The sequence below is a fragment of the Uloborus diversus genome, chromosome 5, assembly GCF_026930045.1.
Source record: "Uloborus diversus isolate 005 chromosome 5, Udiv.v.3.1, whole genome shotgun sequence".
Taxonomy (NCBI): Eukaryota; Metazoa; Arthropoda; class Arachnida; order Araneae; family Uloboridae; genus Uloborus; species Uloborus diversus.
The window spans coordinates 151,130,470-151,153,285 of NC_072735.1; the positions used below are offsets into that span (position 1 = coordinate 151,130,470).

At 33.6% G+C, this 22,816-nt stretch overlaps 1 protein-coding gene across 2 annotated transcripts in view; it reads left to right on the plus strand.

The window, feature by feature from the left end:
• LOC129222369 (vacuolar protein sorting-associated protein 33B-like) overlaps nucleotides 1-22,816 on the plus strand; it is a 34,844-nt gene that overhangs the window by 8,993 nt on the left and 3,035 nt on the right. For both annotated transcript variants that reach the window (XM_054856864.1, XM_054856863.1), the window contains exons 6-18: nucleotides 1,144-1,248; nucleotides 1,639-1,729; nucleotides 1,915-1,992; nucleotides 4,085-4,155; nucleotides 6,358-6,441; nucleotides 9,162-9,252; nucleotides 10,261-10,335; nucleotides 10,415-10,479; nucleotides 11,559-11,660; nucleotides 12,902-13,102; nucleotides 13,754-13,855; nucleotides 20,889-20,961; nucleotides 21,968-22,084. In XM_054856864.1, coding sequence (XP_054712839.1) covers nucleotides 1,144-1,248; nucleotides 1,639-1,729; nucleotides 1,915-1,992; nucleotides 4,085-4,155; nucleotides 6,358-6,441; nucleotides 9,162-9,252; nucleotides 10,261-10,335; nucleotides 10,415-10,479; nucleotides 11,559-11,660; nucleotides 12,902-13,102; nucleotides 13,754-13,855; nucleotides 20,889-20,961; nucleotides 21,968-22,084 — 1,255 coding nt within the window. The remainder of the gene's footprint in view (nucleotides 1-1,143; nucleotides 1,249-1,638; nucleotides 1,730-1,914; nucleotides 1,993-4,084; nucleotides 4,156-6,357; nucleotides 6,442-9,161; nucleotides 9,253-10,260; nucleotides 10,336-10,414; nucleotides 10,480-11,558; nucleotides 11,661-12,901; nucleotides 13,103-13,753; nucleotides 13,856-20,888; nucleotides 20,962-21,967; nucleotides 22,085-22,816) is intronic.

Consider the following 22,816-nt stretch of genomic DNA (forward strand, 5'->3'; position numbering starts at 1 on the left):
ATTGGCCATGAAAGTTATTCTTATAAGCAAGCTATTTCCTTTATCAGGGATCAAAAAGACAAAGTTCAAGGTTTTATTACATTAAAAATTTATTGTATCAATGGACATATTTTTTTAACTGATGCTCCAGCAAGTGGGCTTGACTGTGCTCTTGGGAAACTAAAAGCATAAAAATCAAAACTCATATTTTTACATGTTATAACCAAATTTTATTTAAATTATTATTGAAAATCCGAATTCTTTTGATTATTACATGTTTTTAAGCCAAGAATGGGATAGCTCCATTACCTTGCAAGTAGTTACACATAGGTAATATTTTTTGCTGAAATGCCATTGAAATTAGTTTTGCTGAGACAAATTCTCGTACAATATAAAGGCAATCTTTCTAAAAATGATTCTATTTTTGTTTAATTAATATTTTCTTGATTCCTGAAAATTTGTAAAATGTGGAACTGTCTTTTTCTTGCACCAAGATTTTCCATTTTTAAACTAATTTATTTCTTTGCGGGAGTTAATCAGTGTTCTCATGGGTCAGAGAAAGCCTGGATTCCTCAGAGAATTTTATTTTTATTTAAAAAGTAATGAAAAATTCGCATTTTTGTCAAACACCTGGGAAATTGAAAATAGAATTGAAATGCCTTATCTTTTGCGTAATAAACTGCTGCAGTAATTAAGTTATTTTGTTCTTTACTTATTATGTCAAAAATGGAATGAATGCACATATTCCAGGCCGTCATTTAGTGAAGTGGGTAGGGGCCAATTGGGCACCCCCTCCCGCAGCTTTGAGAAGTTAATATTTTTATATTAATGTGGATGGTGTTTTTGCTGGTTTTCAGCATTATATTCCTGTGACGCCTGTACTTAATAGAGCGCCAACCATTGACTTACTGCATTAGCGGAATGAAGCATCAAAGAATGAAAACTGAAGTTCTGGTATTAAAACCTTAATAGTTTATTTTTGCTTTTGTTACAAATACAATCATAACTTTAGATTCATTAAGAAAGCTGTAAATTCAAAAATCACACAAGTCTGGAATACCATAGAATATTCATAACTTAAAAGTAACAGTATTAGATTTTCTAATTCTTTTTATATGAAATGCTGACTTATTCCGTTTTTTTTTGAAAATACATAAATTTTAGGATGGAGATTTGACAAACATATATTCTGCTGCATCAGCTTTAGTTCAGCTGTGTAGAATTTGTGGACCAATAAAAAATATTTTTGGACAAGGTAGATGTGCTCAAGTAAGATATTCTGCTTTTTATATTACTAAACATTGCTTATTGCCTGTAATATTGAAAAAAAAGATTGTATTTAAAATTTTTATATTCAGTTTGCATCAACTGAACTAATTTTTCGTGTGATTAATCCCTAACAGATTTTTTTTTTTAATTTTAGAAATATGTATAAATGCATTCCAATTGCTTCAAAACAAATTAAAATTCAAGAAAGCATAATAAGCATCACCAATATTTGTTTAAAAGCAAGCATTGCTTCTAACATATGTAATTTTGGCATTTATTGTAATGTTAAGTTATAAATTTATGAATTGAAATTTTAAAATGGTGAATAAGTAGTGTAAATTACAATGTATTTGTTATGTATATTAGTCAAATTTATTTTATTCATATTAGATGGTTGTAGACATGATGGATTTGATGATGGGGAAAAAGTGTGATAGTATTAATGCTGATGGCATATCACATTTAATAATTCTGGATAGAGGTATGTGGCTTCTTTGTTTGTTGAAGTATAATTTAAAAAAAATAATTATTCATGTTTAATAGCCTATTTTTTTAAGAAACCAAACAGGAAATTTTCGGAGTGCATCTTAATACCTCTTCCTTTTTATTTAATTTTAATTCTTGTTTGTGATTTTTTTTTTTTTTTTTTTGTTCTTTGGGTTTCAGATATTGATTATGTGTCTGTGCTATTATCCCAGCTCACCTATGAAGGGATTATAGATGAAACGTTTGGAATCAACAGCGGTAAGCTCAGAAATTTTGATCTATTGTATTAATATGTATGTGCATACTAACTAAAACATGGATTTTGATGACATTTGCTTTTTTTTTGGGGGGGGGGGAATTTTCCCACCTCTTTTTTTAGTGATTTTTGTTATTATTCAGAGCATATTTTGTGTTTTTGGTGCATTTTTATTCTTTAACATTATTTATGTCTTTTTTTTTCTTTTTTTTTTGTGTGATTATTTTTGTCAATTTTGCATTTTAAAAATTCTTGCTCTCATAAAATCTAATTATTTTTATTATCTCAAGGTTGTTTTAAGTTCTATTTAAAAATGTATTTTTCTTATTCAGTTCAAACAGTATTTATAATACAAATTGTAAAAACTGCATTTTGTGCACCTGTAATTTATAATCTTCGCTTGTTTTCATGCAATATCATTTTTATGGAATTTTTGATTTTCCAATGTCAGTGCATTCTCAATTTCGTCAAATAAGGTAGGGGGGGGGGGCTAGTGCATGCCCCAAACTTCAAAGCTTGCATTTCTAAGCATGGTGCTCCATTGAGGAATCTTGTACAGGGCAGAAATTTTGGGGCCTGTCACAAATTACTTTTCTGAGCCCCCCTCCCTGTTGTTTACCCCTATATTTCACGCCTGGTTTTTGAAATATTGGGCCCCCTTCAGACTTGGGCCCGGGCCAACAAGTGTCCCTTCTCCCCCCTGTACACTCCCCTGATCTTGAACATGGTTATATGTACAAATTATGTTTTAAGTGCATAAAATTCTTGTATAATTGATACTGTATGTTACGATACATAATGGATCCTTGTATTCAAATTTAGTATTACTTCAATGTATCAATTTCCTCAATTCAATGATACATTTCACTGGCCCGGATTTGACTGCATGGAATGTCTATGCTCCTTGATTAATTGATAACTTTTTGCAGTCCCTTGACAATTGTTAAATCGTGGTTTTACTGTTTATAACAATTGAAAGCCAAAGTTTAAGATCAAGGGAATAAAGTGCAAATATGTACGTAAAAGTGTCATACCTATGCAAATGAATTGAGCAATATGTATGCTCTAGAGAATGCGCATTACCTTGTCACATTTTCTTCGTTTATTGCTTGATTTTTAAAAGTACAATTCTGTTATAATAATAAACATGATAATTTTTTAATGTTCTTTCAAAATTTAATTTGTTAATTTAATTTTAAAAGTAAGAAATAAGACATTTAATTCTAATCAAATTAACAAAGTTCCTAATGGCATTGGGATAGTTTAATCCTCTGGCTGCTTATCCCGCAGTTTCCACGGGCAACTCAAATGAAGCAAAATCTGCTCATTCCCCAATTTATGTGGACATGTTGTTTTTTTCTACATTGAGGAGCACATCCCCACCCGTTTAAACACTGAAATGCATACCATGCTGCATTAGAAGTTTTGCTTAGGTTTTGGCTATAGGGTGCTAGTGCCCCAAAAAAGTGGGGACTTGAAGGTGGTGTGGGGGGGGGGGGCAGCTAAGGTGGGCAGTGCTCCTACACTTGACCTTTTTTTATCAATTGAAGTTTAACAATATTATTCATCAAATGACATCCAAAAACCGGAAGCAACCTCAAAAATCAAGATGGACTGCCACAGTAGACTTCTATTTTTGAAATTAAAGCTCCATTTTATTTTTATAAAATAATAACTTGAGAAAAATATCAAACCAACACCTCAAATCAATTTTTCTGTTCTTAAAACAAGTGAGCTGATCAATTTTATAATTTTTTGATTAATCGTAAATTTTGAACTCAGAAAAGAGAGAAGTGGATGGGCAAATGGTTTTTAAGGGAGGGGGCAACTGCTCAATTGTACAAGCCACCAGCAGATGTTATTAGTTGTCTATTAAATTGCAGCATTTGAAGGCATGGTTCAAGAAAGTATCCAAAAGTATTCTGACAGAGATTTTAAGAAATACAATTTTTGAAGTGGTTTCGGTCTACAAATCGATCAGTCAGAGTGTTAATTATGGAATGTTTCATTGCTTTTATATTGCTTTGTGATTCAAATAAGTCTATTTATATCCATTTAATTTATGCTACTTTATGATGCTATTAAAACTTTTAGGTCGTGTTATATTTCCTAAAGAAGTTTCTGGAAAAGAGCCGATGAAAGTGACTCTGAACAGTGGAGATTTAGTAAGTTTTTTAAAGAAACTAAGGCCTCTATATGAAAGTATTAGAAGTTAATTCTAATTTTTCTGGTTCTAAAAAGAATAGTAATGGCATTATTTGTTTGTATTAACATTTTCTCATAAAAGAACTCAAAGGAGTCGAACACATCCGGAAAATTTAGTAAGAATTAAAATATTCAAGAACTAACCTAACAGAAGTCCTAGCTCAAAAAATATGTAAACAGATTAAGTATACAACTAAATTTGCTATTGTAATTGAAAACCTTTATCATTATGGAAATATTTTCAAGAAAATTATTTTTTTTTGTTAAATTTACAGCTGTGTATACCCATTTTAGCTAAATATGCTGTAATGAATTGTTATTTCATACAGAACAGTAAATAAAAAAAAAACATAGGGTAACAGCCCCAGTAATTGGCAGGTCGGCAGTGATTGGCATTTCCAACAAAAATGTCCTAAAATAAGATGCATATCCAATCTTTTAAAAGTAGAAGGCTGTATACCAACTTAATGTACATTTACTTTAAAGATTATAACTTCAATTCATGTTACGAAATGGTAGCAGTCATAGGAAAGAGAAATAATTGGGTCTTGTGTCAAATCGGCCATTTTCGTTGCAAAAGGTTCTTCTCTGGCTTAAGGGAAGCATGCACATCAATCTATTAAAAACTGACTTAAAATATATTTTAAACTTTCGCTGTCAAAAGTTTTGTTTAGTTGAAAGGTGTTACTTTGAGTGGATAGAATTATATTTTTTGTCCTTTTTTGGATTTTCGAAATAATGATGGATGCCATTTAGTGGTGCTTCAGTTTTGCTAGTCTCCAGTAATTGGCACATGTGCCTATAAACATTAATGTGTTGTGCAATATGTTACTGGTTTGATTTCTGATTCTTTTGCAGCAACTATATTATATGGGTTCTACTATTGATTTGAATCCTACAGAATATACTGTTAAATTTTTAAGAGAAACAATAAAAAACAAATGTTTTTCCATCTGTCGGATATTGCGACGGTAGAGAATCGGTTCATTTTTTATAGTCCCTCAGAATCATCGAGTCTATGCCCTAATGTTCCTTTTCTGTAGAAACAGCTATAGGTAATTCGCAAAATCGAAACTGCATACCAAATATGAAACAGCAATAATCTCAATATTTTTTTCTGTGCAACACTCCAAATTTTATTTTATTTCTCTAAAATACTTTTTCAATGTCAAGATATGCGATTTAACATTTTTTTCTGTAAAATTACCTACTTTAAATTAACATTAATTATGTTTCTTATGATGATAAAATTTGTAAGCAATCTAAAAGTGAAAAATAAATTGATTTTCCAGTTCTATTAACATGTGCCAATTACTGGATCACAAGGTGTCATACACTGGGGTATTGGGTGCCAATTACTGGTGATTTTGGTAACTTTAAAAAAAATATTTTCATAAAAGTATCAATTTAAATATTTTTGATTTTAGTGCTCTGAATAGATACACAGATGTGCATTCTTTAATACAAAAATATTTCAAGTGAATAATTTTTTTTCTAAGTAATAAAAACAGAGGTAAGTATAAGGACAAACTCTTAAAGTGTCAATTACTGGGGTTGTTAACCTATATTAGCTAATATTTTACACTCCATACCAATGAATATTTTCTTTTTGAGAATAAATAGTAGCCGTGTTGTTATAAATGAATCACAGTATGTTTACATTTCTTCTAAAATCAACTGTCTGCTATCAAAATTTTGAATATTAGAAGTTTCGATTTGCAACAATTTTTCATAGATAACAATTTCCTGTTTGCAACAACTTAATAATAAAATTCTGGACACTTTTTTGGCACTGGATATTGAATGTCTTTCTGCTAATCTGGATTCAGCATAGCTATGCAGTAATACTTTACCTTAGTTGTATGGGACAGTGAAATTCAATTGGTATAAATTCTGGAATTAGTAGTAAAGGAGTTTTGGGTTATATTGTAAAATAAGAAGTTTGCTTACAAAATCTCCAATTTCACCACTGATTTTCTATTGGAACTGGATATAGAAATTATCTATAACTATATATTTCTATTTCAGAGTGTTGAAACTCACTGTGTGTTGCTAACATTTCTGAAACAAATCTTTTATGTTTTCATTCATTAACTTAATCACATTTTTCAGTCAGTGTTTGGAAAACTCACTTGTAATCTTTCGGTTCTTTTTCTTTTTAGATATTTGAAGAAATCAGAAACTCATATTTTGCGAGTGTTTTTGGATTATTACGTGAAAAAGCAAAGGAACTTCAATCTAAAAGTGTAAGATAAACAATTTGTATTTCTCATTCTTTGCAGGTATTCATGCAGATGATGTATCAAAAAAATAAAACCAAAATAAGTGATAGGTAATGCCTGTGTTGAATGGAGTTCATTGAGGATAAATTTTAACAATAAATTGAAAGGAAGTGTCAATATATAAAATATAAATACATTAATGGCAAGCCAGTTTTAAGAACTACAGCTGGTTTCATCAGTGGCCATGAGAATGAAAAAACTTTCAGACAGAATTTTAAACACTGGGAAAATAGCTGCAAAACAAATCTAGATTTTGCCTTTGTTGTTGAGGATCAGCTGAAGAGCTACTAGGAAATACATATTTAATCAGGGTTTGTGCTGGGGTACGAGATTGCGTGACTCCCACAACTTTTTCTGAAATCCCTCTCACTAAAAAACCTTTTGCTTGCTGTTCTGCTGTTCACCATTAGTGAGCATACGTTTAAAAATCACAAAATTTCTCATTTCAATTTTTCTACTTTTCAAGCTTATTTTAAGAAGACTGCTAGTATAAATGGAATAGCTGGCAAAAATCTTCAACTGCCATCTTATTAGAATGAATGAACAGATGAACTTAATTGCAAAGAAACAGGAATAAAAGATCAAGAATACCACTATGCTTCAGCTTTACTGAATGCTCAAACACTTTTAGAACATTGAGCTCACATTTTGCTCCTAGTTGCCCCAAGCAAAACATATTTTTAAACCTATTTAATGCCAATACTTACCAAAGCACATTCTTTGTCAATATTGCCATTTTTTTACTTTTTTTTTTGGATGCATTTAGATACATTTTTAAGGACAATTGAAAGTACATAATTAGCACACTAACAATGGCATAAATGATTAAAAGAAGAATAGTGCCTATGTAACAGACTTTGAAAGAGATTTTAAATTTAATCGAGGTAGTAACTTGCTACTGTAAAACTTATTTCTGTTGCTAGCATTTTTCTCACCAAATTAATTTTGTTCTACACAATATGCATATATTTTGTTCAAATAAATATTCATCCAAAATGTTGAAGAAATAAACTGAACTGCAAAGGAAGAAAAATCGTACTTCAATTCTAAAAAATCCCACTAAAAGTTTTAGTCAGGGTTGAAAATCATAACTTACTTTTTTCCCTAGTGATTTAATATTATTCAGTAGAGCAGGAGAAATGTGCTGGACTGCAAAATTCTCATCACAGATACCATTTAAATTCCTTCGAGTATGAAAAAGACTTCCATGAAGTTCAACTTCATAAATAATTTGCTTTGGGAACTTTAAATTTGTGACCAATATCTCTACAATACTTGGCTGAAGAGCTTTTGATTTCTAGTTTTTTTTTTTTTTTAAACTGAACTTTCATGCTTTTTGAGCGAAAATTTCACATCTCATTTGATTGATTGCCACACTGACAGTTGATAAAATAAGTAACCCACCAATCCAAATTAATCGAATATTTCAGATATGGAGGAAGTCCTATGGAATCCATTGGACTTAGGCCCTTTCTGAAATAATCAATTCAAATGTGAATAGAATTTTGGGGGGGGGGAGGGGGGAAGTTTTTTCTTTCTTTCTAATGATGCTGTGGTAGAGGCACTGCCTTTTGCAATCCTAGTGCGATCCCCTGGCTTAACAACCACCCTTTCACTTGGCATAACTTTCGGCGAGATGCCATTGCCACATGGATTTTGATGCCCAGTTTTCCCACTAGATGGAGGCACTTGGGCTCTATTTGATGCGAAACAGCACTAGGAATTTAATTTTGCCAAGAGATACTCTATGCCAAACAAGTACTCGTGGGATCTTTTACATGACGCATTATCATACGACATCGACGCTGTCGATTTTCTGCAGCTTGAAAGTCCAAAGACTGGAGCCAGGACTGAATCTGTGCCTTCGGAGGTAAGCAACCAGCATCTAACCACTTTACCACTCTGTCAGCTGAAAGTCGGGGCTGGCAGTCTGTGGTGGTGTAAGTAATTGATGTAAAATAAGATGCTGAAATGGGAAAAAGAAGATGCAAGTGACTTTTGAAGTGAATTGTTAATATGACCCCAATTACGGGGAAAATATAATTTGATGAAGATTGTCCTACTATGATTCCTTTGTTTAATGGACAGTAGTAGGTTATGGACAATAATGTTGTGTAAGCTTTTCTTACCTTTTTTGAGCAAGTGTCAATTACTAAACAGTAATATGTATTTTTTTATTACTGTACTTTCAGTCTTCTAGACTAGTAGTCTTCTGAATCATCCTAAAATTCAAGTATTTATTGTATTTTTTTAATGTGCTTCAAAGCAGTAGCATGCATAGACTTTGATGTACTCACCCCCTCCCCGCGAGATTTAGAAGTGCATCCCCTCCCCCATAAGAAATTTGTTATTTTAATTTTAAAATAGCATTACTTTTTCAGAGCTTGTGCCCTCATACCTCTTGCCCCCCCCCCTGTATTGCGGGGGTGCTATGTATGTACCAGACTGCTTCAAAGTATATTCGAAAACATACAGTACGCAAACAAGAACAGCACAGTAATTAGCATAATGTTGAAATTGTTTTGTAATTACAATTTCCTTCAGTTTGTTTCCAATATATAGTTCTTAAAAAAAGAATTGCATTTTGTACCTTCTTAGCGTGTAGTCTTATGTTAGGGTTTTTTTTTAAGTTGAAATTGAGCTGTATGTTTGACTGAAAATATCTTATTTCTCTAATCGTGCAGGAAACATCTGGTATGTCCTTGGGAGATATGAAAGAGTTTGTATCTAAAGAAGTAAGAAAGATTCGTCAAGAGCATGCTGCTCTAACTTTACGTATGCATTTTTTTATTTTCTTTATTTAATCATTCTCTCTCTCTCTATCTTTTTGACCCATTATACTATAGGTAACAGTGTTTGGGTACACATGATAAACTTGGCCTAACAGAAAACTTTTCGGGCATGCAAATTAGAAAAAAAAATGAAGTGTCGATAAAACTAAATTAAAATAATGCAGAGAACACTTTTTGTCAGGAAAATGATATTTTTGTAGTTTATTGTGTCTGAAAGATGGAAAACAATTTAACAGTGGAAGATTCAACAATCAACAACCAGCCTTGTTGATCGTTGCCAGCAAGACTGCCAGCCAGCCTGGTGTTAAAGATCTTAAAAATGACATAAATAACTTAAAACAAACCATGATAATAGTGTTTTAATTAAAATCATTATTCGTTTCATATTTTTTGTAACATTTTTATATTGCATAATTGTTGCATTTCATTTATTACAAATAATATAACTCAATAATCAGGTATTGGCACTCAAAGAAAAGTATTTTAGTGTTAATTTTGACACTTACTTTGATAAGACCATATTTCCCATCTTTAGAAGCATGCAATATTTTTTAAAACATTTATTTATAAATATGAAAATCATGTTATGACTAGAAAATTGCCCGTCAAGATATGACGGGTGAAAATTGCTTCTACGTTTGAATGAAGCCATTGTCTGTTTGGTGATATTTTGATAGTTGAAATTTTAACCCTAACTCCAGTGGATTGACCCTAAACTCCAGTTGATAGCGTTAATTGTTGACCACTTTTTTGGTTCTCCTAAAATAGGAGTCTTACCAGTACAACAGTTAAGTTACCAGATCCAGTTCAGCCTTGTTACGATTAAGCCTACCCCTGCATATTAAACATTACCAAAACATAGTATCAAATTATTATGCTGTGGCACGAGTTTCATTGTGGATGGTGTTTGGCGTCAAGAGCGTTACTTGATCATTGGCTGTTATATATATGAGGATTTCATTTTAGATAATTGTATTTTTTCCCCTTTTAGATATTGGAGCATGTGAAGTAATATTAGATCAGAAACAAGCAGATAACCTTCAAGATCGGCTGCAAATTGAGAGAAGTACTAATTTATTTTAATTTAGGCAGTTAAACCTCTGCATTTGATTCAAAAAGAAAACACTGTTTGTCTGTTATTTTAGGCATACTTGAAAACCAGAACATAAAAGATGCAATAATACACACTGAAGACACTATTAATAAGCAGGTTTGAATGTTTTTGAAATTTTTTCTGTTATTTGTTGTAATCTCTTATTTCACCAAAATGCTTTGCAAGCAGGTATTGATATTTGACGGTCCATCTATACTATCTTGGTAAATTTAAAAAGAAATCCTTCTTTTTTATGTGAACTTTGACGAATTTTCTCTCAAAAGATGAGTAGCTAGTAAAATTATTACATTTCCTTTAATTTGTTTAAAATAATTTGTAAAATGTTTTAAATGTGTTCTTAATATAAATCATTCAAATTTGTGCTTATTTCCAAGTTTGCTGGAGGCTGCTAAATGTTCTAAATTAGGCAAAGAATAAGTTGACATAATTGAATTTTTCATTTTATTATTATTGATCATTGCATTACCAGCCATACGTTTTCATAATCACAGTAAATTCAATGACATATATTGTACTCTCCAATGATGAATAGCTTTATGAGGTGATGAGAGGAGTAATAATTTTTTAAGTTCATCAATAAATAACTACTTCCTCTTGCCTAACTGCTCTGCCATAAAATAATTTCTGTCCCTTCCACCAAACAATTCAGTTCTTCTCTTTTATATTGTGTTTCTAAAAACTTGATGGATGTGAGGTACTTTACATGAGGAACAAAATGTATATAATTGGCACCCACACTTGACTTCAGCGTTTTGTGCAATTGGTTTGATAGAGAAAATGATAAAATACAACTTTTTATGTTCAGAGCATTTTGAATAGAGATAACTTTTTAAATTGAATCTAATGAATATTCATACAAAACAAAATTCATGAAAAAACCATAAGGTTACAAGCTAAACTAAACAGTTTAGCTTCCTGTTTCAACTTGAAATCAAAATCCGTGAGCTGTGGGCATTTCAGTTTTGAAATTTTTTTTCTGTTCTAGTGAATTTGCTGAAATGATTAAAAACTTTATTTTTAAACCATATCATTTTTTCCCCTGTATGACTCAAAATACTTGTATAAGGTTTCCAGCTGTCTTTCATTTTTTATAAGTGGAAAAGAATGTGTTACAGTTTTTAAAATTTTGTTTTTATTTATAAAGATCTTCTTATTTTTCTTTATTTTTAAACAAGGATCCCTATGCTAGTGCTTTGAGGTTGATGTGCTTACTCTCTATCTGCCAAGATGGATTATTTTCTACTGATTACCAAACATTAGCTAAACAGTTTCGACAGGTATGTGTATCTTTTTTTTTTAATTTTCAAGTGTAAAATTATTTATACAAGTAGAACATTTTATAACCAAATGATAAAGCTCGGGGATTGCTGCTGTGGGGGTTTATGTCAAAATTTCTCAGATCTCCTCTTTGAAAGTAATCCAAGCAAGTTACTCCCATTCATGTATGGTTTATCTAAGCAAGTGAGTGTAAAGAATCCAGGTAAAAATTTTTGGGAAATGGGAGGTTGAATAGGGGAACCACAAAACATTGGAAGAATGAAATAGTATTCCTAATTTTTCTCTCTCCCAAAATACATATACAGTATAACTTCGATTTAACGATTGTCAAGGGACAGGAAAAAATGATCTTTAAATCAAGGAAATTGTTAAATTGAGAAAGATAGGCATTCAATGCAGTATGATGGATGTGAAAAAAAGTTTTCGCTGCAAGTATCATCTCTATGCTTTTCTAAATTCAAGCTCTTACAGGTGTACCAAATTGAGCAAAAATTCGCCACATGGGCTAGCACGGCCTTATTTATTGCCAAATATAAGTAAAAACAGCCCATTTTGTTTTTTTCCTCCTGCTGCTATCAGGCACTCGATGCATATTTCTTTGCCGTCAAGAATATTAGTAATAAACTCCTGAAAGCAAACTAGTTTTGGTTTAGCAGTTGGAAAAATACATTTTAGAATTTACTTTATTTTAGGGTAGATATCATAGTTGATGGATATTTGTTCAGCCAAAAATGATCAGTTTAGTTTAATTATGCCAATTTTGACTTAAAAGTTACATTTTTTGCAGGTACTTTGAAACCGATTTAGATTAAATTGCATTATTTTTAGAATGATAAACCAAATATTTCAAGGAACAACATTTCCAGTGCTTCCTTCCCACTACAGAATTGGTGCTACACTATAAAAAGTTATTCTACCATCTCATAGCTCAACTTCCTTTCTTTTTTTTTTTTTTTTTGTTTGCCCCATAGCTTTCTAGCTGTATTTGTAAAGGCAGTCAAGTGGCTCTGTGTGTGTAATTAAGTCTATCAAATTCCCTATTTCATACTCAAATATGCTGTTTATTTCTGAGAAGTTGTATAATTTGTGGAGAATCGCTCTTTGTGATCCCTGGTTTATCAATCTTCTACAATATTTATATTTTATTAATAATTAATAAATATACAACAGCTTTTGTTTTACCTTGAACAAAAAACTACAGGTTTTTTCTAGTTTGTTGTTTATTTTCTTTTCACTTTAGAGCTATGGTAGCAAGTACATTATAACCTTGAACAATCTGAAGAAAACTGGCTTACTCCTAGAACAGTCTCTTTTGCCTCCAAGTACTGGAAAAGTGAGCAAATTAGAAAATAAAGCTAACTTTATTGCTGAAAAAGTTGTGTCAGCTGTGGCGTTTCCAAGATACAGTTCTTTCAGGGCAGTAGCAAAAAAATTCAATCTGGTATGAATTTTTGACTCTTTTTTTTTCCTGATTTAACAATTAATTTCATAAGAAGCAAGCATGTATCTTTACATTGTTATAAATTTTGTAATTGGCTTTTATTTTTATGCATTTATGTGTTTAATTTGTTGCTATTTTGCTAAAGTTGACATTTATTTCATTAACTGTCACTCAAAATTATCTTACTTTTGGGAATTTTACTGCTGTATCTAGAACTCTTATTATTAGAATAATATATTTTTTTACAATGTAAGTTATTGCGTAGGTAAAAAAAATTGATGATCAATGTTTTTTTTTTTAATTTGAATGCATTTTTAAAACTTATTTATAATGTTTTTAGCTTCCTAATAGTAAAATTAGATTTATATAATAAAAAAAAGAAACTAAAATCATAGTAGCTTTTTTTTTTTGTAATAATCTCATATGTTTGTTTTAATGAGATCAAATTTCTTTACGCAAGCGTAAGTTGCTATTACTAATTTATAAAAGTAAGAAAAACCTGTACAAATGGCTAACTTCTTTCTTTTGTAATCTGTTTAAAATGCTTAAGAAATTTAACAGCTTGTTTAGAAACAAAGAGTTTTCATCACTATGTATAAACATTTTATCGTTTTTTTGTTTATTTATTTGTATTTATCTTTTTTTTTAAAGATACCTGTTGAATCTGACCCTTCCGACTTGAAAAGACCAAAGAATATGAGTTATGTTTTTGGTGGAGCTTATGTTCCATTAGTAGGACGGATAACTGAAGAGGTAATATCAATTATTTTCTTTTTTTTTTTTGAAATCCAATATTTCAATCTACATTAGATATTTATCAACATTACAACACTCTCTATGTTTTTGGAAAATCTTGAACCATTAAAAGAAGTAAATTTTGACTATATCTAAAAATCTTTTTTTTTTTTTTTTTTTTGCATTGAATCATTGATCCCGCTGTTTTTTTTTTATGATCATTATCTTATTATGTTATTTCCAAAGTGTTAAAAAGTTTACATACCTGGGCTCTGAGATATAATATCAAAATGAAATCAGCCCTGAGATCTGAAAGAGAAATTTTGCTGCCAATCGCTGCATTTTTGGTCTTAGAAACCAGTTAAAATCCCATCTAATTAAAAGAAGTACTAAAATTTTACTTACTTTACAAAACTCTCATAAGACCAGTTTTAACATTTGCTTATCAGACATGTAGTCCGGGAGCAAATGGTTTCCCGTGCGATTTTTGTGATACAATTATAGCAGTTAGTTTTTCTGAAAGGTATTTGCATGAGGAAAACGAATTCAGATGTTGCCACCCCCCAAAATGGTGCAGGGGGGCTGGGGGGCAGCTATAACTGCCGTGGGGGGCAAGTGATTTCCCGTTCAATTTTTGTGATACAATTGTGTGACTTAGCTTTTCTGAAAGGTATTGGTACGAGAAAACCAAATTTCGATAATGCCAACCCCGAAAATGGTTCAGGGGGGCAGGGGGGCGGCTATAACTACATTTGGGGGGGCAAGCTGTTTCCCGTTCAATTTTTGTGATACAATTATGGGAGTTAGTTTTTCTGAAAGGTATTGACACGAGGAAACCGAATTTGGATGATGCTACCCCCGTAAATGCTGCAGGGGGGCGGAGGGGGCAAGGGATTATAACTGCATTTGGGGGGCAAGCTGTTTCCCGTTCAAATTTTATGATATAATTATGCGAGTTAGTTCTCCTGAAACGTATTGGCACGAGGAAACCGAATTTAGATGCTGCTAACTCCGAAATTGGTGCTGGGGGGCAGGGGGTGCGGTTATAACTGCGTTGGGGGCATGTAATTTTTCGTTTAATTTTTGTGATACAATTATGGGAGTTAGTTTTTCTGAAAGGTATTTGCATGAGGAAAACGAATTCAGATGTTGCCACCCTCCAAAATGGTGCAGGGGGCTGGGGGGCAGCTATAACTGCCGTGGGGGGCAAGTGATTTCCCGTTCAATTTTTGTGATACAATTCTGTGACTTAGCTTTTCTGAAAGGTATTGGTACGAGAAAACCAAATTTCGATAATGCCAACCCCGAAAATGGTTCAGGGGGGCAGGGGGGCGGCTATAACTACATTTGGGGGGGCAAGCTGTTTCCCGTTCAATTTTTGTGATACAATTATGGGAGTTAGTTTTTCTGAAAGGTATTGACACGAGGAAACTGAATTTGGATGATGTTACCCCCGTAAATGCTGCAGGGGGGCGGAGGGGGGAAGGGATTATAACTGCATTTGGGGGGCAAGCTGTTTCCCGTTCAAGTTTTATGATATAATTATGCGAGTTAGTTCTCCTGAAACGTATTGGCACGAGGAAACCGAATTTAGATGCTGCTAACTCCGAAATTGGTGCTGGGGGGCAGGGGGGGGCGGTTATAACTGCGTTGGGGGCATGTAATTTTTCGTTTAATTTTTGTGATACAATTATGGGAGTTAGTTTTTCTGAAAGGTATTGTCACGAGGAAAACAAATTTGGATGTTGTCAACCCCGAAAATGGGGCAGGGGGGCGGGGGGCGGTTATAAATGTGCAGGGGGGCAAGAGGTATGTTCAATTTTTGTGATGCAATCATGGGAGTTGGTTCTGCTGAAAGGTATTGGCACGAGGAAAACGAATTTGGATGTTGCTATCCCCTAAAATGCTGATGGGGGGCAGGGGGGGTATGACTGCAAACATAACACACTTATATATTCAAAATTTCTCGGTTTACAACAAGTTTTCAAAGTTTAATATGCTTAAATCCACTAATAACAACATTAAATGCAAAAAACTCCGAATTAAATTGCTGACACGTGTTTCGAAGCTATTAAGAGCTCCTTTTTCATTGTAAAAGATGTGAGTTTATGAATGAAAATTCATCCGACTAAAGACGATCTTTCCATTGATAATGGGTTCCTGGTAACAAAGTTTATCATTTCAGTAAAAAATATTAGGAGGAAGGGGGGGGGGTCCCCCCCCCCCAAATTTTTTGTACAGGTGTTTCTTTCGGTTTCAGAATATAAAGAGTATTTTTGAACAAAACAAAACATTTATTGAAACCGTGACTTTCATAACCGTGACTTCATAATAGATTTACGGAGATAATTAGCAGCATCATACAAACTCCTCATGGTCATGTTTAAATCTTCATCATCATTCTGGGATATCATGTTATTGTCTCGTGCATGCTTCATACTAACAATTTCTGATTGATTTCTTTTCTGCGGACGGTGAAATTCAATATCTGCAACAGATTTCTGTAGCAATTCTTTTGTTTCTTTCTTTGTAATGGATGGATAAGGGACGTTATTCATAGCACGAATGTTTTCATACGTGGTTTGTACATCAGCCATACTCAATGTACCTGTTTTTAAACATTCTTGAATCATACAAGTAAATTCAATCTCTGACGCACTCTCAGGGGCTCTAGAAGTGTTGGGTGCACTGGCATTAGGACATCCTAGTACATTTGTCACATTCTTTGCAAAACATTGTAAATGGTATCGAATGTCGATAGCGTGACCATCTTCAGGGTTTATTGCTGTATTAAGTTTTATCTGGAGGGCTTCATTTCCACTTTTAGCAATAGCATCACTCAGACTTTTTTGAGCATGATCAACCGACAGTTTTCTGAGGGACTTTGCACGTGTCTGACCTTTGTCACAGAAAAAGCATTTCTCTTTATTGAATGGAATGCAATGTGAACGTGTCAGTCTTGATGTGCTACTATTTGTAACAGGTGATGTATGCTGAGCTTGACTTTCATATCGCTTTTTTATGCGTTCAAAATGTCCCTTATGAGTGACATCTTGGTAACAACTTCGATGCCATGATGCCTTGTTGTCAGCCAGAATTTTTGCAGTCATTCCACGCAAACGGATATTAGATGAAACATACTTGACGTTTTCATATTTAGCATTTTCTAGCACACTCTTTAAAACCTTTTCATGTGTGGTAGGGTTAATGATTAGTCCTTCGGTGGATTTCTCTTGACATATAATACATAATGTATAATTAATTCCTATTTTTAGCTTTGTATTTGGTTCAGTGAGATCCATCTGAAAGTGACTAATTGCTTACTAAACTAATAAACGACGTGCGTCAAACTTCTGCATACAATATTTTTATTTTAAATGAGCTAGACTAAAATAAGAATCCCTTCTCCTCTCTTTCTTAAAAATAAATGGTACAACGTTCCCTTGTTGACGAATTTCCATTTCATGTGACTCCAGAGAAAAAGTGGCCAATTAAAGTGTCCAATAAAATAGATAATACTGGTGACAGCAATAAATTTCTGTTTTGACCATTTAAAGAGATCTGCTCTTCCCTCTCTGAAACTTGTTCGTGAGAATTTTCTTTCAGAAGAATAAAAAGGTACGGTGTGCTTCATAGAGAAAAGAGATATTGTAAAAAACCAATACTATCACGATCTGATTAGGAAAATGAGACCCATCAAGTTGCTTTGTAGAATAACTAGAGACATATAGGTTGTAAAACTGGACATGCCGATTCCGTGAGAACTGGATCAGATTTTGACATTGTTGCTTTTGGAAAAACTGACCGCCAACCAAGAATTGAAGATACACTAGGCCGCAATACAAAGGGAAGGAAGAGATAAGCAAAATTAAAGGCGGCGGCAAGGAACTCATGTTAAGCTCTCGTAACAATGCCTTTGTCCTCCGCTTCTATGAGTACAAAGGAGAAAGGAGAAAAAAGACCTCCTTCGACATATGTTTGTTTCTTTAATGTACGACCACCATGGTGTTGGAAATTTCATCCAAGCGCTCCCACCACTTAGTTAAAATTTACTTTAAAAAAAAGGAGAAAAACTCAAACGAAAAAACATTATTCTTTCAGAGCTGGGGCCGTCAAAGCCGTCATTTGGGGGGGGGGGGCTTAACACTGCCCCCCCCCAAATGATAGGCCTGGGTAAAGGGTACAAATTTATTTCGGAAGAGGAAATATATACAAAGAATAATAAAGTACACAAATACAATTTTGCATTTTTTTAATCAACAAGGGGGGGGGACCCCCCCCCCCTTCCTCCAAATATTTTTTACTGAAATGATAAACTTTGTTACCAGGAACCCATTATCGATGGAAAGATCGTCTTTAGTCGGATGAATTTTCATTTATAAACTCACATCTTTTACAATGAAAAAGGAGCTCTTAATAGCTTCGAAACACGTGTCAGCAATTTAATTCGGAGTTTTTTGCATTTAATGTTATTATTAGTGGATTTAAGCATATTAAACTTTGAAAACTTGTTGTAAACCGAGAAATTTTGAATATATAAGTGTGTTATGTTTGCAGTCATACCCCCCCCCTGCCCCCCATCAGCATTTTAGGGGATAGCAACATCCAAATTCGTTTTCCTCGTGCCAATACCTTTCAGCAGAACCAACTCCCATGATTGCATCACAAAAATTGAACAGAATACCTCTTGCCCCCCTGCACATTTATAACCGCCCCCCGCCCCCCGCCCCCCTGCCCCATTTTCGGGGTTGACAACATCCAAATTTGTTTTCCTCGTGACAATACCTTTCAGAAAAACTAACTCCCATAATTGTATCACAAAAATTAAACGAAAAATTACATGCCCCCAACGCAGTTATAACCGCCCCCCCCTGCCCCCCAGCACCAATTTCGGAGTTAGCAGCATCTAAATTCGGTTTCCTCGTGCCAATACGTTTCAGGAGAACTAACTCGCATAATTATATCATAAAACTTGAACGGGAAACAGCTTGCCCCCCAAATGCAGTTATAATCCCTTCCCCCCTCCGCCCCCCTGCAGCATTTACGGGGGTAGCATCATCCAAATTCGGTTTCCTCGTGTCAATACCTTTCAGAAAAACTAACTCCCATAATTGTATCACAAAAATTGAACGGGAAACAGCTTGCCCCCCCAAATGTAGTTATAGCCGCCCCCCTGCCCCCCTGAACCATTTTCGGGGTTGGCATTAACGAAATTTGGTTTTCTCGTACCAATACCTTTCAGAAAAGCTAAGTCACACAATTGTATCACAAAAATTGAACGGGAAATCACTTGCCCCCCACGGCAGTTATAGCTGCCCCCCAGCCCCCCTGCACCATTTTGGGGGGTGGCAACATCTGAATTCGTTTTCCTCATGCAAATACCTTTCAGAAAAACTAACTGCTATAATTGTATCACAAAAATCGCACGGGAGCTAAAATTTGACCGTTTGCTCCTCGACTAATGGTCATTAACAGAAAGGGAAGAGAAAATGTTGACAATCTTCGAAAAGAAAGTGCTACAAACTGTTTTTGGTGGTATCAATGACTGGAAATTGGCGACGTTGATAAAATTTTGAACTTTATAGCCTTTTTAGAGATATCAATATTTTGAAATTTATTAAATTAAACAGAATGAGATGGGCTAGTCAGCTTTTGAGGATGGGAAATGTTAGAGCTGCGTTGAAGGTCTTCAATCCAGTCCCCTTTGGATTGCGACCAAGGGGTAGACCAAGAAAGAGATGGGTCGACAGTGTGGACACTGATTTTGATAATTTTAAAATCAAAAACTGGAGGTCAACGGCAAAGAGGAGGACAGCCTGGTGGGCTAAGAAGGCCAAAACCCACAATGGGCTGTCGAGCCAAGAACTTTTACTTGTTTAGTTGGTGAATGTATAGTATATTTTGTAAGAACCTTATACAGTAATTTTTTAAGCAGGGGCGTGCACAGGGGAGGGGGAGAAGAGACACCTGTTGCCCCAGGCCCGAGCCTGAAGGGTGCCCAATTTTTTTAAAACTAGGCGTGAAATATAGCTGTAAACAATGTGGAGGGAAGCCCAGAAAAGTCATTTGTTATGGGCCCCAAAATTTCTCTGCACCCGCCTGTTTTTATGAAATATATTTTCAGAGATCCATTTAATTCTATCTTACTGTAAATATTGTGGTCTCGCATATGCAAAATTTGAATAGGTATGATTGCAACCTTACCTTAAGCACATGTCAAGCTGACAACTATGAAGTTTTAAAGTAAAAAAAACTATTCAAAAATGACTGTTGCCATTTGCACTCATGTGCACGTTAAAGTATTTTTAACAGAATTCGGAAGTTGAAATAAATAGGGAGGAAGGGAGAATGACTTTTACTTGGGTTAGGGGAATTTACGTACTCATCAAATTTTCAAGATCTTTAAAGACAGCAAAAAAAAAAATTGACTACTAAATTTAGGAATGGTGTTTTTTTTAAAATGTTGTTTCACTTGCAAAGTTGAAATTCATTGTTGAAACATAATTAAATGTAGATTTAGGGTCTAAATAACCATGAAGGTTTGTTAATTGAGATCGCGAAATAACTTTTTTTTCAGCTTTTGCGTATCTTCATATTCTATGCTCATGAGTTGAGATTCATTGAAATTTGGGAAAAAGAAAAACAACTTTTTTTACGTAAAAAAAAAATGCTACCATCACATTCCACTTAAAAAGTTTACACCCACTGCTGTGGGAAGGCAAAAAGAAGTATCTGCTCTTTTGAGACATTTGAAGAAACGTGCTTTGGATTCCATACTACTAATAGTGAAATGTTGGGCTTTCAAGTTTTTTTCATGCTTTATTTTCAGCAGAAGTTGAATTAGCAAGCTTGTACAATAAAGCTTAACTACAATATATGAAAAGTGCCAAAAAAGAAATATTTGCAGGTAATGCCATCCTGCGGCAGTACACAGCCCTCAACATATTAACAAGTATACAGAGCATGCAGGGTCTGTTTAATAGGTATCGGTACTAAAAAATATTCCTCTGTACTAAATTGTACTAAAATATTTCTTTTAAACACTTTTTAGGTTATTGCTACCAATGACTTCGGGAATATTGAAGAAGGATTGAAGTTGCTTCCTGGTAACACAATAGTGAGAAGTAATTAACTTTTTAAAATTCTTTATAACTTATTATTATTATGTGTTTGTGCAAATCCTAATTATAATTGAAGTTATTATTTTATCTTATTCAATTACTGATCTATACTATCTTTTTGAACGGGTTGAATGACTCCTACATTACTTTCAAGCACAAATCCAGAAGAAGGTTAATTAGCCCTCCTTTAAAAGCAACCGAAAATAGCCTAAATCTGCATTTTGAGGACTTATATTTCAAAATATTCCCTGACAATGAACCCCTCCAAAACCAGATGCTGGATAAGCCCTTAGAAAGGGGGAAGACTAATCATAGAAGAAAGCTTGGGACTAGTTAATGATAATTAATCAAAACAAGAAATGAAGCATGTCAGAGGCTCTTCCACAGAAAATTTTCACAACTGAAGTCCTAAAAACGCAATAGTAGGCCATCTTTCATGACATTACGGAAAGGAATTTAGTCCAAAACTGTTCCCCGGAAAAGTTTTCGAAATTGAAACTTGAATAGAGCATTTTTAAATGGTCTTTGACAATCAGAGGTTCAGGGGCCTTTCTGTGGGAATGTTTCAAAGTTAGAGTCTTAAAAATGTAATTGTTGGCCTCTTTCGTAGCATTAAGGGAACTCTCCCTCTATCACTTTTTGATAGTGTAGCTTCAAAAACATAATTTTAGATGAACTTCAGTGATATTAAGGGAAGGGAAGTTTTGAGGCCCTCCCCCGAAATTTTTTTTGGAATTCAAGTCCTAAAAACATAATTATAGGCCATCTTTGATGAGGTTAGATGAAGGAACATTCAGAACTCTTCTCTAGAAATGTTTGGACATTGAAGCTCCAAAAACACAATTTCTGTCAACAGTTTTAGATATTAAGGAGAGGAGTGAAGATGTTTTGTATGGCTTCCCTTGTCATTAGTGAAAATAAAATTATTGCTTATTAAGGGAATTGTTAATTCTGATTTTTTTTATTTTATTTTATTTTATTTTATTTTTTGTTTTGTTTTGTTTTGTAGAAGCAAAAAACACGCCGTCTGAAGCTGATGCTCGCCCCAAAACTATTATGGTTTATGTTTTGGGCGGAATAACATACGCTGAAGTTGCAGCTTTGAGACTTTTAGGACAATTACATAGTAAGTTCCTCTTGTCTTAAGTTTGTGTTATTTAATAGTTTAAAAAGAAAGTCATGAAGGTAGTTTTTACATTAGCAATGAATGCTCAATGCTTTCCAACTTTGACTGTTGATATGAATAATACTTGTTATTAATACATTTTGGGAAAATCATTAAACTAACCAACTTACTAATTTGAGACCGAGTGATATTTGAATTTTCATTAGTTGCTTATTAATTATTTTTAGTGACAGGATTTGCATTATTTTTTTTTTATTTCGATACTGTCTATAAGTAATCAATAAACAGTACAATTTTTTAATGCATATGTCTCTTAAAATATTTCAGTGAACAATGGCTTCACAGTTATATGGGATTCAATCATTTTTTTCTTTTTCTGGAGAATTCCCCCCCCCCCACCCGCTCCCTCGTATAGATCAATCAAAAAAGCACAACAGTCTATTTTACAGTAATGAATGTTTTCTGCATTTTTGTGGAAATTCGCTTTTTTTTATGCTTTCTGGTTGTTTTTTAGATTAATCTAAATCTGTTTTAAAAAATCATGACCAAAAATGTAGAGGGGGGGGGGGCAACTTTTAAACAGATTTCTTGCCTTTTAAAGGAAGTTTTACCGTTTCAAACTCATATGAGTAGAAAATGAAATGTTTTGGAAATATGCCAACATTGAATATGTGCATGGCTGTAAATTGGCGGGCTAACTTTGAGATTCCAATGGTTTTGCATCATGAAAGT